Below are 11,086 nucleotides of genomic sequence, written 5' to 3'. Positions count from 1 at the left end.
AGAGAGATCCGGCTGCCTCTGCCTCCCAAGTGCTGAAATTAAAGTTGTGTGCCACTACTGCCCAACTATAATTCACCTTGTTATATGTGCGGGTGTGTTTGTCTCCCTGCAAGCATCATGGCAGGCAGGGAAACAAACCTCGAAGAGATGAGAATAAAAACTTGGTTCAACCTGACTTAGTCTGTTTGGATCAAACTTGTAGAGAGTGTAATCCCAGGAGGTTTATTGTATGCATATTTAAACACAGTACAATTTGCGGGGAGGGGAGAGGCAAGGAGAGGAGCAGAGAAAAATGTAGAGCTCTATAAAAATCAATTAAAAAAATAAAAGAGAGAAAGAAAAGGTACACTGCATTTTATTTACCTGAAGAGATGTAATTCTGTCATAGTGAATTGTGGTCATCTCATTCTCTGTCAGAGCATTTCCAGTCTGGTCATTAATTTCAAAGCCAGTATAGAACTTCAGCATCTCTAAAAGCTGGAAGAATTCATTTAAATTAATAAATTATTTATTAAAAAATAAAAAATTATGTCTTTCAGGGGTTGAAAATTTCAGAAGGTAGCATTAGCATTACACAACAAATACTTGAGAACATACCCAAACATATTTAACTTATGTGAAAATAAAATGTGTTTTATGAATAAATTATTAAGCCTACTTCATACACATAGTCCACTCCTACTGAGAAATTCAACTGCAATCCCAATACAACAGAAGAATTTTGCATATTAGATCACTCTGTGACAAGGTCTGTGAGGGACGGCCCGGACAACTGTGGGTGACACCATCTCTAGGCAGATGGGTCTGAGTTGTTTAAGAAAGCTGCTTAACCATGAGCCAAAAAGCAAGCCACCAAGTAGCATGCCCCCATAGTTCTGCTTTGGTTCCCTGCTTACAGTGTTGCCCTAATTTTAAGGATGGGCTGTGACTTGGAAGTTTAAGGCAAACCAACACTTTCCACTCCAAGCTGCTTTCCAACAGTGTTTATTGCCAACACAGTAAAGCAAACCGTAACAGTATATCACTCATGCCTCCCCATGAGTCTCCACGGCCATCACACCTCTTCAGCTTAGCTCATGATGAAGAGGCCTTGCTTTCTGCACATGGAAGCACATCCAAGGCACATTCTGGCTGCATTCACTTAAAGATTTACTATTTTTAGTCCTAACCTGTGACACATTATAGTCAATTACTAAGAGTTTATATGGCAAATCATTGAACAAAATTTTTGTTGAATGAAAAAGAAATAGAAGTGCTTAGTAAGTTAAGAGATAAAGAGTATGTAACACACATAGAACCTGTATCTTAAATTTACTCTCACCAGAAAAACATAATTACAAATTAGTTAGATGTTTTCTTTCGTTTGACATGACAGGAAATCCAAAGTACCAACACACTGCCTTCCTACGTAAAGCAATAAGCTGAAATGCATTTGCCTTCCTACTCAATGAAGCAAACTAGGTGCAGTACTTTCCTATGCCATCAACTGCCTGTCACTGTTGTCACAGGCAAGAGCAACCATGAACTTGTAGTTAATACCTTTTACCTGTTAGATCCCACAGTGGCTTTTCACATAAAATTAAAATATATGAACACATGAGACTACATTTCCAAAGCCATAATTTAGTTCAATAATAAAAGAATGTAGAGTTAACACAAGTTAGATAATTACTAGAGTTCTATAGGTGCATTCCAGTATGTATACAACATTCAAGTCAATATTCTAGAATTTTGCTTTGGCTCACGCCCTGGTATTTCCAGCTGCATAGTAAAGCAAAGATCAACTTAAGAGATCACAACATTCAAAGTGTCAGATCCACGAGAACTCACCTGGGAAAACAGATGGCCATCCCCTTCTCTGTGAACAAGACTGGAAAGGTAACAGTGAACCAAAAGGTGGGAGTCATCCAGGATGGTATTAAACCAGCGCCTCGTGGGGAGCAGAGCCTGGAAAAGATAAACACCATAGCATTCATTTTGCCTGATTCTCTGTAGCTAGAGATAAAATCTACTACTATTTCATACCAAGTGGACATCACAAATACCCTCCTGCATGTCCAAAGACACCTGGTATACAAAACAAAGGGCCTCATCCATGCTGTAAAACAAAACTAAAACAAAAAACACTCAATGTCAATGCTTTTCCTTCTAAAAACAATGGGGGCACAACTTAGAAGATAAAAATAAGAGTGGACACAGGAAGAATCTAACAGATCATCTATCTTGTTTATAAGTTTTTAAGCAAGATCTACGTGAAATTCTAGTGTGCATTGCATATAACTATAAAAGCAAAGCTCTTTTCCATTTCCTGTTCTTGCTTCCCTTATGACAATAAGAGAGACAGTGATGAGAATCTGAGATGGACAGTTTGACAACAAGTTATGAAGAACATCACTGAAGAGACAAAGTTACTCGGATTTGACACAGCGAGAGAGTATACATTAGTCACTGGTAGAGTTAGCAGATGATAAAATCCTCAAGAATGATTGTTAGTCTAATAGTTTTAATGCTCATTTCAAACCAGGGGACATATTTTATTTCAATTTCCTACATTAGAGAAGAAAAGGAAATGGATTAATCTGAATTACATCAACGTATATCTGAACTTTCCAAAGAATCCCATTCTTAATAATATGAAATCTTTAAAAATCTAAATTTTAAAAGGCAAAGGAACCCATGCCAACAGGACAGTTAGCACAAAACCTCAAGGAATCAAACCCTGAGACTTCCTTGTTTACATGAAACCTTGAAATAAAAACAGACCAAGGATCATTTCAAGTATTTCAGATATATCTATAGCTTGATCTTCGACTTTTAAAAATATATATATACATATATATATATGTATATATATATTTCTTACCTCTAGATCAATCATAAGTTCGATGAATCTTTCACAGTAATGAACTTTGTCCATAGTGACAGGCTCTAAACATGAGAGAAACATGTTAGAATTTTACCAAGCCATTTTGTGTGCTATTTCTTAAAACTGGCAGCTAATAAATAATTTAGTGACAGGCTCTAAACATGAGAGAAACATGTTAGAATTTTACCAAGCCATTTTGTGTGCTATTTCTTAAAACTGGCAGCTAATAAATAATTTAAACAAACTCATTTACCTTATTCTATGCAACTCAACTATGATTCAGTATAAGAATCTCACTTATTTTTTTTTCAAGGCAGGCAATCATTATTTAATTCTACTAATATGAGAAAATGAAGAAATCCAGATTGGGTCTGAAGTGTATTTTAATAATCTGATGTATAAATTATTTATAGCTTTAAATTAATTTTATGTGTATGAGTGCCTACAGGTATGTTTGTGCACCATGGTCTGCAGAGGACAGAAGAAGGCATCAGATCATCTAGAACTAGAGTTATATATGGTATTCTGTCACATACATGCTGGGAGCTACACCTAGGTCCTTTGCCAAGAGCAGCAAGTGCTCTAACTAATGAGCCCTCTTTCCAGTCTTAATAACTGTAATGTTTTTAGAAATCAAATCAAAGGTAGTTTTCTTTTTAATAGAAGGCAGTTTTATATCTGGTTTGTTCCACTTTCCTCAGTATCATTATATATCAAACTCGTAAGAATTCTCAGGAATAAACATAGACACACCATACATATATATATAGTATATACACATATAATATATATTATAAAATATGCATATAATATGTACATACCCACATATGATGTATATAGCCAACTTTTTTTTTAATATTTATTTATTTATTATGTATACAGCATTCTGTCTGGATGTTTTGCTTGCAGGCCAGAAGAGGGCACCAGATCTCATTACGGATGGTTATGAGCCATCATGTGCTTGCTGGGAATTGAACTCAGGACCTCTGGAAGAGCAACCAGTGCTCTTAACCTCTGAGCCATCTCTCCAGCCCTATAGCCAACTTTGAAGTGGAAAATATATATAGCAAAGAAAAAGTATTTTTTTTCACTGTCCATGTATGTCTTTTCATAATCTTAAAAGGGGATTATATTGGCTTAGAAAGAGCATTAACTTTGACATGAAAATGTCAATGACATTCAGTAGGCTACCTCTGGTGAACCTTAAGAAAAACATACATAGATCTACCTGGAAAGTCGAAATAGACAAGACCGCTTGACAAAACTGGGAGCATGGGGGTGGGGGGAGAAGGAAGGGTAGAAGGGGAATAAGGGGGGAGGAGAACTTGAGGGAGCGGGATAGTCGAGATGGAGGAAGGACAGAGATGAGAGGAAGGAAACAGGTATCTTGATTGAGGGAGACATCATGGGGCTAGCAAGAAACCTGACACTAGAGAAATTCCCAGGAATCCACAAGGATGACCTCAGCTAAGACCTTAAGCAGTAGAGGAGAGGGTGCCCAAACTGGCCTTGCCCTGTAGTCAGACTGATGAGTATCTTAAATATCACCATAGAACCTTCATCCAGCAACTGATGGAAACAGAGGCAGAGACCTGCATCGGAGCACTGGACTGAGCTCCCAAAGTCCAGTTGAAGAATGGGAGGAGTGAGAATATGAGCAAAGAGATCAGGACCATGATGGGGCACCAATTCCAGCTGGACAGGGAAGGAACAAGCATAGGACCAAACTAGTCCCTCTGAATGTGGCTGACAGTTGCATGGCTGGGGCAGACTGAGGGGTTACTGGCAGTGGCACCAGGATTCATCCCTACTGCATGTACTGGCTTTTTGGGAACCTATTCTCTTTGGATGGATACTTTGCTCAGGTAGGGAGGGCCTTGGACCTTCCACAAAGCAATGTGTTTACCCTCTCTGTGGAGGGAGGGGTGAGTGGAGGGAATGGGAAGAGGGGAGGGCATGGGAACTTGGATTGGCATGTATAATGAAAAAAGATGATAGTTTAAATTTAAAAAAAATTTAAAAATACTGATTGATGATATTCATGAACATGATGTACTATTGTTTTTGAAAAATTCATTTTTAATAATAACAGCCTTGGGAATTAAAATACTTTCTGGATGCAAATTTTGTTTTTTCTTAATACCAGGAAATGATCTATCACTTACCCTCTAGAACCATGGTGTCAACACTGTTCCTAGTGACACACATTATTTAACCATTGCTTAGCTAAGACTCTAAGCAGTGACTAATCAAACACAGCATCCATAAATACCAATCCATAAACACTTAAAAATGCATTTATTCATTTGTCATATGGAGGAAAATGAAAGGTTAAATGCTGTAGAAATTTATATTAGTTTCCACCTACTGTATGAAAATGCAAATGGCAATTTTCTCCCCTGAACTTCTTCTCCAGTTAGTACCTACCCATTGCCCAGATGCCAAATCAATAGATTATAATATCTGGAGAGACAGTAAATATCTATTCTAGATAGTTATTTTCCATGTATTAACTGAGGACAAGATAAAGCAAGCTGATGAAGATGGACACTAGATCCTGATTTTTTGACTTCATCCTTGGCCACAGGGCTCTTACAAATAAAGCCAGGTAATCAGCTCATACAATCTTAGCACTCTGGATGACATAGCAAGAGGAGCAGAGGCTCAGGACTAGCCTGGATACCCAGTGAGCTTCAGGCCATTATGTTCTATAGAGCAAGACCTAATCAAAAAACAAACAAACAAAAAAGAACTCCCCCAAAAAACAACAACAAAAAAAAACCCTTCAAAGCAACCAATAAACTTAGCAGCCAAAACTCACAAATAACATAGAACGTATAAGGTCCTATGATCAATAAATGAAAGAATTTAAGAGGCTATGTTTAAATTAAATGTTTTCAAACTAGTACTTGGATGCTGTGCAAGAATTTTTTTGTTGTTCAAAAACTAAAAATTAAAACAAAACAAAAATAAATTCTGTACTCTCCTTCTGTATAGCTTGAAAAAATTGACAAAGGTCATGTTAAAATTAGAATACAAAGCTTGGTGCATAAGCTCTGCTCTGGCAGACAGAGGTGCATCAGTAAAACCCTTTCCCATAGTGCACTTGGCAGTCTAGTCTCTATACTTGCATGTATTATATGCACACAAACCTTTCTCCAGTGATGCATGCAGCATGAAATCTGAAGGGAAGATATTTTAGGGAAAGGAGATAGATCAGCAAGATAGGGAGGAACAGGAAGAATGAGGGAGGGCAGTGAGAAAGGGAAATGAATGAGAATAAAGTATATATGAAATTCCATGATGAGACCCATTACATTGTACACTAATTTAAAAATATTAAAGAAATATGGGTAAAGACGGACTTGAGCCATCTCATTTTGTAGTTTATTATCTCAGAAACACTACCCTACTGAAATGTTATCCCCTGAAAACTCTATTCATATAAAACAGCAAGTGAGGGCTATAAACACCTTATTCACTATTGTCCCCAGCATCCTGCAGAAAACTTGGACCTGGTAAGCAAGTGCAAAATGTTTACTAACTAAATGAACATTTCAATAACCATGCTGGTGCCTCAATAACCCTCTAAGGTAATCCCAATGCTCAGGCTGGCAATATACAGGAAATGGAAACGGCACACATTTGCCGTTACATCTTTAAATCACTAGGAGCAGCGTTTGGAGCAGAAGTGAGTAAATTCCAGGAGGGCAACTACACACTAATGTACAGTGAGCTGGAAAAGGTGGCCACTTACCAGAAAGTGGAATGGACTTCAGCACGGAAATAAACTTCTGGATGAGCTGGGAAAGAAACCTTCTTTCTTGGTATGCCCTAAAAATCAAACAGTAACCCAATTATTTCTGAGTTATTAAAAAGCAAATTCAAATACTGAGCTGTCTAAATGTTCTGTCTCTCTGACATTGGGCACATAGTATCTCTTTGTAAACAATCAGAAAGAAAGGAACAGCCTCATTACTGACCTGATTTGCCTACTAGGCACCTCCTCCAGTTACTTTAAGCTTCCATTTAAATTCAGGGCCAAGACTGCATAGAATGGTTCAAAATTGCATCTTTGCTGTCTTAAAAGTCTAACGTTTAGGGGCTGGAGAGACGGCTTAGCTGTTAAGAACACTTGCTGCTCTTCCAGCTGAACTGGGGTTCAGTTCCTGGCACCTACATGATAGTTCACAACCACTTGTAACTCCAGTTCCAGATCTGATGCACTCTTCTGGCCTCCAATAGCAATGAATGCATGTGCTGCACTTACATAGATGCAGGCAACACACGCACACGCACACGCACTCGCACACACACACACGCACACACACCACTTTTAAAAATCTCATATTTAACCAGGCATGGTGGTATATGCCATTAATCTCTGTACTCAGGAAGCAGAAGTAGGAGAATTTCTGTGAATTCAAGGCCAGGTTGGTCTACATGGTAAATTTCAGGCTAGCCAGAGTGAGATACATAGTGAAACTCTGTCAAAAAATAATAACAAAAACAAACAAAAACTAATGTAGCTAAATTGACAGAAGCAACTTTATATCTTAATATGTTTATAGTACCAAATATAGTGAGAGTATTACAATGTTTAATTACTAATTAAACATTAGTCTAAAAATCCAATTCCTACTGCTTTCTGAAATGACCATCAACTGACAAACACATCAGGTATTGGATAGTTGCAAATGCTCCTACCAGAAATGCAAAGTAAGGGGAGTGATCACAGTCTACTTAGGAAGGAGGAGATGGATCAATCAGTAAAGTAGTACTTTTACAACAACCTTGAAGACCTGAGCTTGGGTCCCTAGCACCCATGGAAAAAGCCTTGCATGAGGCTGTGCATCTGTAATACCAGTGTTGAGAGGTAGAGACATGAGGATCCAGGGAGGTGGCTATACATTCAGTGACAGACCTTACTCAAAAAAATGAGGCAGAGAGCAATAGAGAAAAATACCTAACATCAGTCTCTGGCCTCTGAGCACACACATGTACACACTGCAGATCTCTGTAAAAATACTCATAATAATCTAAATGAAAGCATTTATAAACAATTTATAATAGCATTACAAGAAGAAAGCAGTGTTGTGACCCAATGCCTAATGGGAAGAAAGTTTTGCCCACATACTGCTCTCTTGCTTCTGGGTCCATCTTTTCATCATTCTTTTTAATCAAGTTCCAGAATTTTCTTAGCTTTGGTGTCTTTTTTAATTCTAATTCCAATCGTGCCTAAAAGAGAAATATGATATATACAACAATCAGTAACACTAATATTTATGATGATACTTAGATTGACCATTAGCTAGTCTCTTAATATATGATGATATGGGATCACCTGAAAATAATAAGACGAAGTGTGAAAACTAAGGAATGAATTGTACTCAATTATTATTCAATTCTGTATTTTTAATAAAAATAAAATAGAAGAAACTACCTTTAATAATCATTATTATAAGTTTAATAATTTATTTCTAAAATTAAGAATTTAAGGCTGAAAAATATAAGCATGAGTGCTTATAAGCATTATCACTGAAATAAAATCTAAGTCTCCAACGATGAACACAAAAATAACTGTCAAGGTTGGATATGTATCTTGGTAATATATACTTTTCTTAGGATGACAAATCTCTGGGTTCAACCCCAATGCTGGGGTCAGGGCAGAGGACAGGCCCTGCCATATGGAAATAAGTAGTAGATGATTGAGCAAGGCCGAACATGGTATACCAATATGCTCAGCACTGATTAAAAAAAAAAAGCAAGGTCCAGGTAAAGATCCCATCTCATCAAAGAAACAAAAGAGACAAAAAGTGCCCACATCAGCACACTTTCTCTTGTGGTACTTACCACTTGTCAAATTAGTTTTGTTTATATGTGTCTCACTCTATCAACTGGTACTATAGTGTTATTTTTATCTGTCTCAGTCAACCGGTACAGATGATTGGTCTGCATATCTGGGTGTGTCTATTTCCTGCATACAGAAACTCAAGCAGGAAATAGAATGTTGCATAAAGCTTTACACTTAAACCTGGTAGCTTTCAGTTGCTACAGAAGATACGTTAATCTATTACATACACATCATTTAATAAAAAGTTAATGGAAAGGCAGAGATAGCTAATATTAAACATGATCCAGACCTTCTATAGCTATATACACATCCTAAGCCTGGAAATAAATAAAATTCAAGTTTACATTTAGCCTCGTCCAAATACATATGGAAGGATAACAATCACACTTTACTAAATTATCCTCTTTCTCTTCAAGTTCAATAAATGGCCCCTCATTTCACTTTACAATATTAAAAATTAAGTGGAGCATACATTAGGATGCATGCAACATTCCTTAAAACTGTAAAAGCTACATTTACAACAAGTTAATACACAATAAAATCCTAAGAAGGAAAGTAGATTTTAGCTGACACAGTTTTGTGTTCATGTTAAAGCCACTCAGTCTGAAACCACATGACATGTGACAGACACATGGAGAGCATTCTGGATAGGTACTTACAGGCTGCAAGCCCATCCACATAGGGAGGGAGATAAGCTGCTGTACTTGACTCCTTATCAAGTCTACTTCCTGTTCAAAGCATGAAGAAAACAAGTTTATATATATATTCCAGTATTTTTACCTAAGTTCTTATATATAGTTTATTTCCTTTTAAAGTCCTGGAAGAAAAACATGTCATCAATACTTTAAAATTGGTGATATTTTACTACTTAGAAGTTCAACAAGGGACTAGAGATGGTTAAGAGCAATTGCTGCTTTTAGAGAGGACCAGGGTTTGGCTCCCAGCATGCATCTCGAGAGGATCACAACAGTATGTAACTCCAACTCCAGGATATCTGCCATCCTTTTCTGGCCTCTGTTGGTACCCACATACACATGGCATACACACATATACAAAATCAATCTTTAAATAAAAAAAAAAAATCAATATTTAAAATGGCAGTTTCCATTATTTGCAGATTTCATATAAAAAACTCATTTATTAACAAAAATGTATTTGAAACCCCCAGATTAATACTTCCTGAAGTAATCACAAAGAACACAAACAGTAGCAAGTTTAAGTTTCCCCAGGTACCTGACTCCCCTGAGGGTGTTACCTCTGCTTCAGTTCCAGTTATCATACACTAGCAAGTGTCTTTTCTGAGATGTAGTGTTACATTTTTATTATTGTATCTTGTTTGTGATTTCATCCTTTTATTATGGATCCCCAAAACAAGGCTGAAGTACTATCTGAAGCTCATAGTTATAATATACTCAATACACTGCCCTGTCTTCTTTTAGATTTATTATTTGTGTGTGTGTGCACCTGAGAATGCCAGAGGAGGCCCCAAATCCCCTGGAGTTATAGACAATTAATTATAAGTAGCCCTACATGTAGTAATGGGAAGAGAACTCGGGTCCTCTGGAAGAACACCAAAGCCTCTTAACCATGCATCTCTCCAGCCCTTACATGTGTGTCATCGTGCCCCCCACCCCCCACCCCGAGACAAGGTTTCTCTGTAACTTTGGAGCCTGTCCTGGAACTAGCTCTTGTAGACCAGGCTGGCTTCGAACTTACAGAGATCTGCCTGCTTCAGATTCCCGAGTGCTGGGATTAAAGGCGTGAGCCACCACTGACCAGCCCTGCCATGTCTCTTACATAGAAAACATGTGTGTTAGATAAATTGCATTTAATAACAGTGCTGATGATGGAGAGCTTATAGATAATCAAAATAATATATTAAGCAGCATGTCTTTAAACAGAAACAAGCATAAAGGTTATGACCTGAGCCAGGTGTCATCTAAACTTACTCTAGAAGAACATGGAAAGTTGCAGAATTGAATGGAAAGTAAATTTACCAAGCTATTGAAGCAATGATCCAGGAAGAGCAGGAGGACGGTCTGTTCATGGAGGGAGAACTCGCCATCAGTCTCAGCCAATGCTGCTTTCAAGATGCACTTAAAAAAGAATGGGAAGTGGTCTGGCTTCTTCTTAAAGGTCTAAAAGAATAAAAGTTCACTTTGAGCCGGGGTGGAGGGTGGGATGGTGCACACTTTAATCCCAGCACTTGGAAGGCAGAGGCAAGTGGGTCTCTGAGTTTCAGGTCAGCCTGGTCTACAGAGTGAGTTCCAAAACAGTCAGAGCTACACAGAGAAACCCTGTCGCAGAAAACTAACAAACAAAAAACTAAAACTAACAAATAATTCACTTAGAGATCTTGTTTGCAT

General features: G+C 37.6%; 1 protein-coding gene across 2 annotated transcripts in view; it reads right to left on the bottom strand.

The window, feature by feature from the left end:
- Positions 1-11,086, bottom strand: part of Aqr (aquarius intron-binding spliceosomal factor) — an 82,502-nt gene that overhangs the window by 55,079 nt on the left and 16,337 nt on the right. The window contains exons 6-12 of one of the 2 annotated variants that reach the window (XM_005364211.3): positions 10,718-10,858; positions 9,380-9,448; positions 8,004-8,104; positions 6,624-6,700; positions 2,864-2,928; positions 1,831-1,947; positions 364-477 (exon numbers count right to left, since the gene is read on the bottom strand). In XM_005364211.3, coding sequence (XP_005364268.1) covers positions 364-477; positions 1,831-1,947; positions 2,864-2,928; positions 6,624-6,700; positions 8,004-8,104; positions 9,380-9,448; positions 10,718-10,858 — 684 coding nt within the window. The remainder of the gene's footprint in view (positions 1-363; positions 478-1,830; positions 1,948-2,863; positions 2,929-6,623; positions 6,701-8,003; positions 8,105-9,379; positions 9,449-10,717; positions 10,859-11,086) is intronic. The other variant, XM_013352694.2, reaches the window with a different exon arrangement.

This window comes from Microtus ochrogaster (assembly GCF_000317375.1).
Source record: "Microtus ochrogaster isolate Prairie Vole_2 chromosome 14 unlocalized genomic scaffold, MicOch1.0 chr14_random_1, whole genome shotgun sequence".
NCBI lineage: Eukaryota > Metazoa > Chordata > Mammalia > Rodentia > Cricetidae > Microtus > Microtus ochrogaster.
The sequence above is the reverse complement of the archived record's forward strand: the minus strand, read 5'-3'. Positions and strand labels throughout refer to the sequence as shown.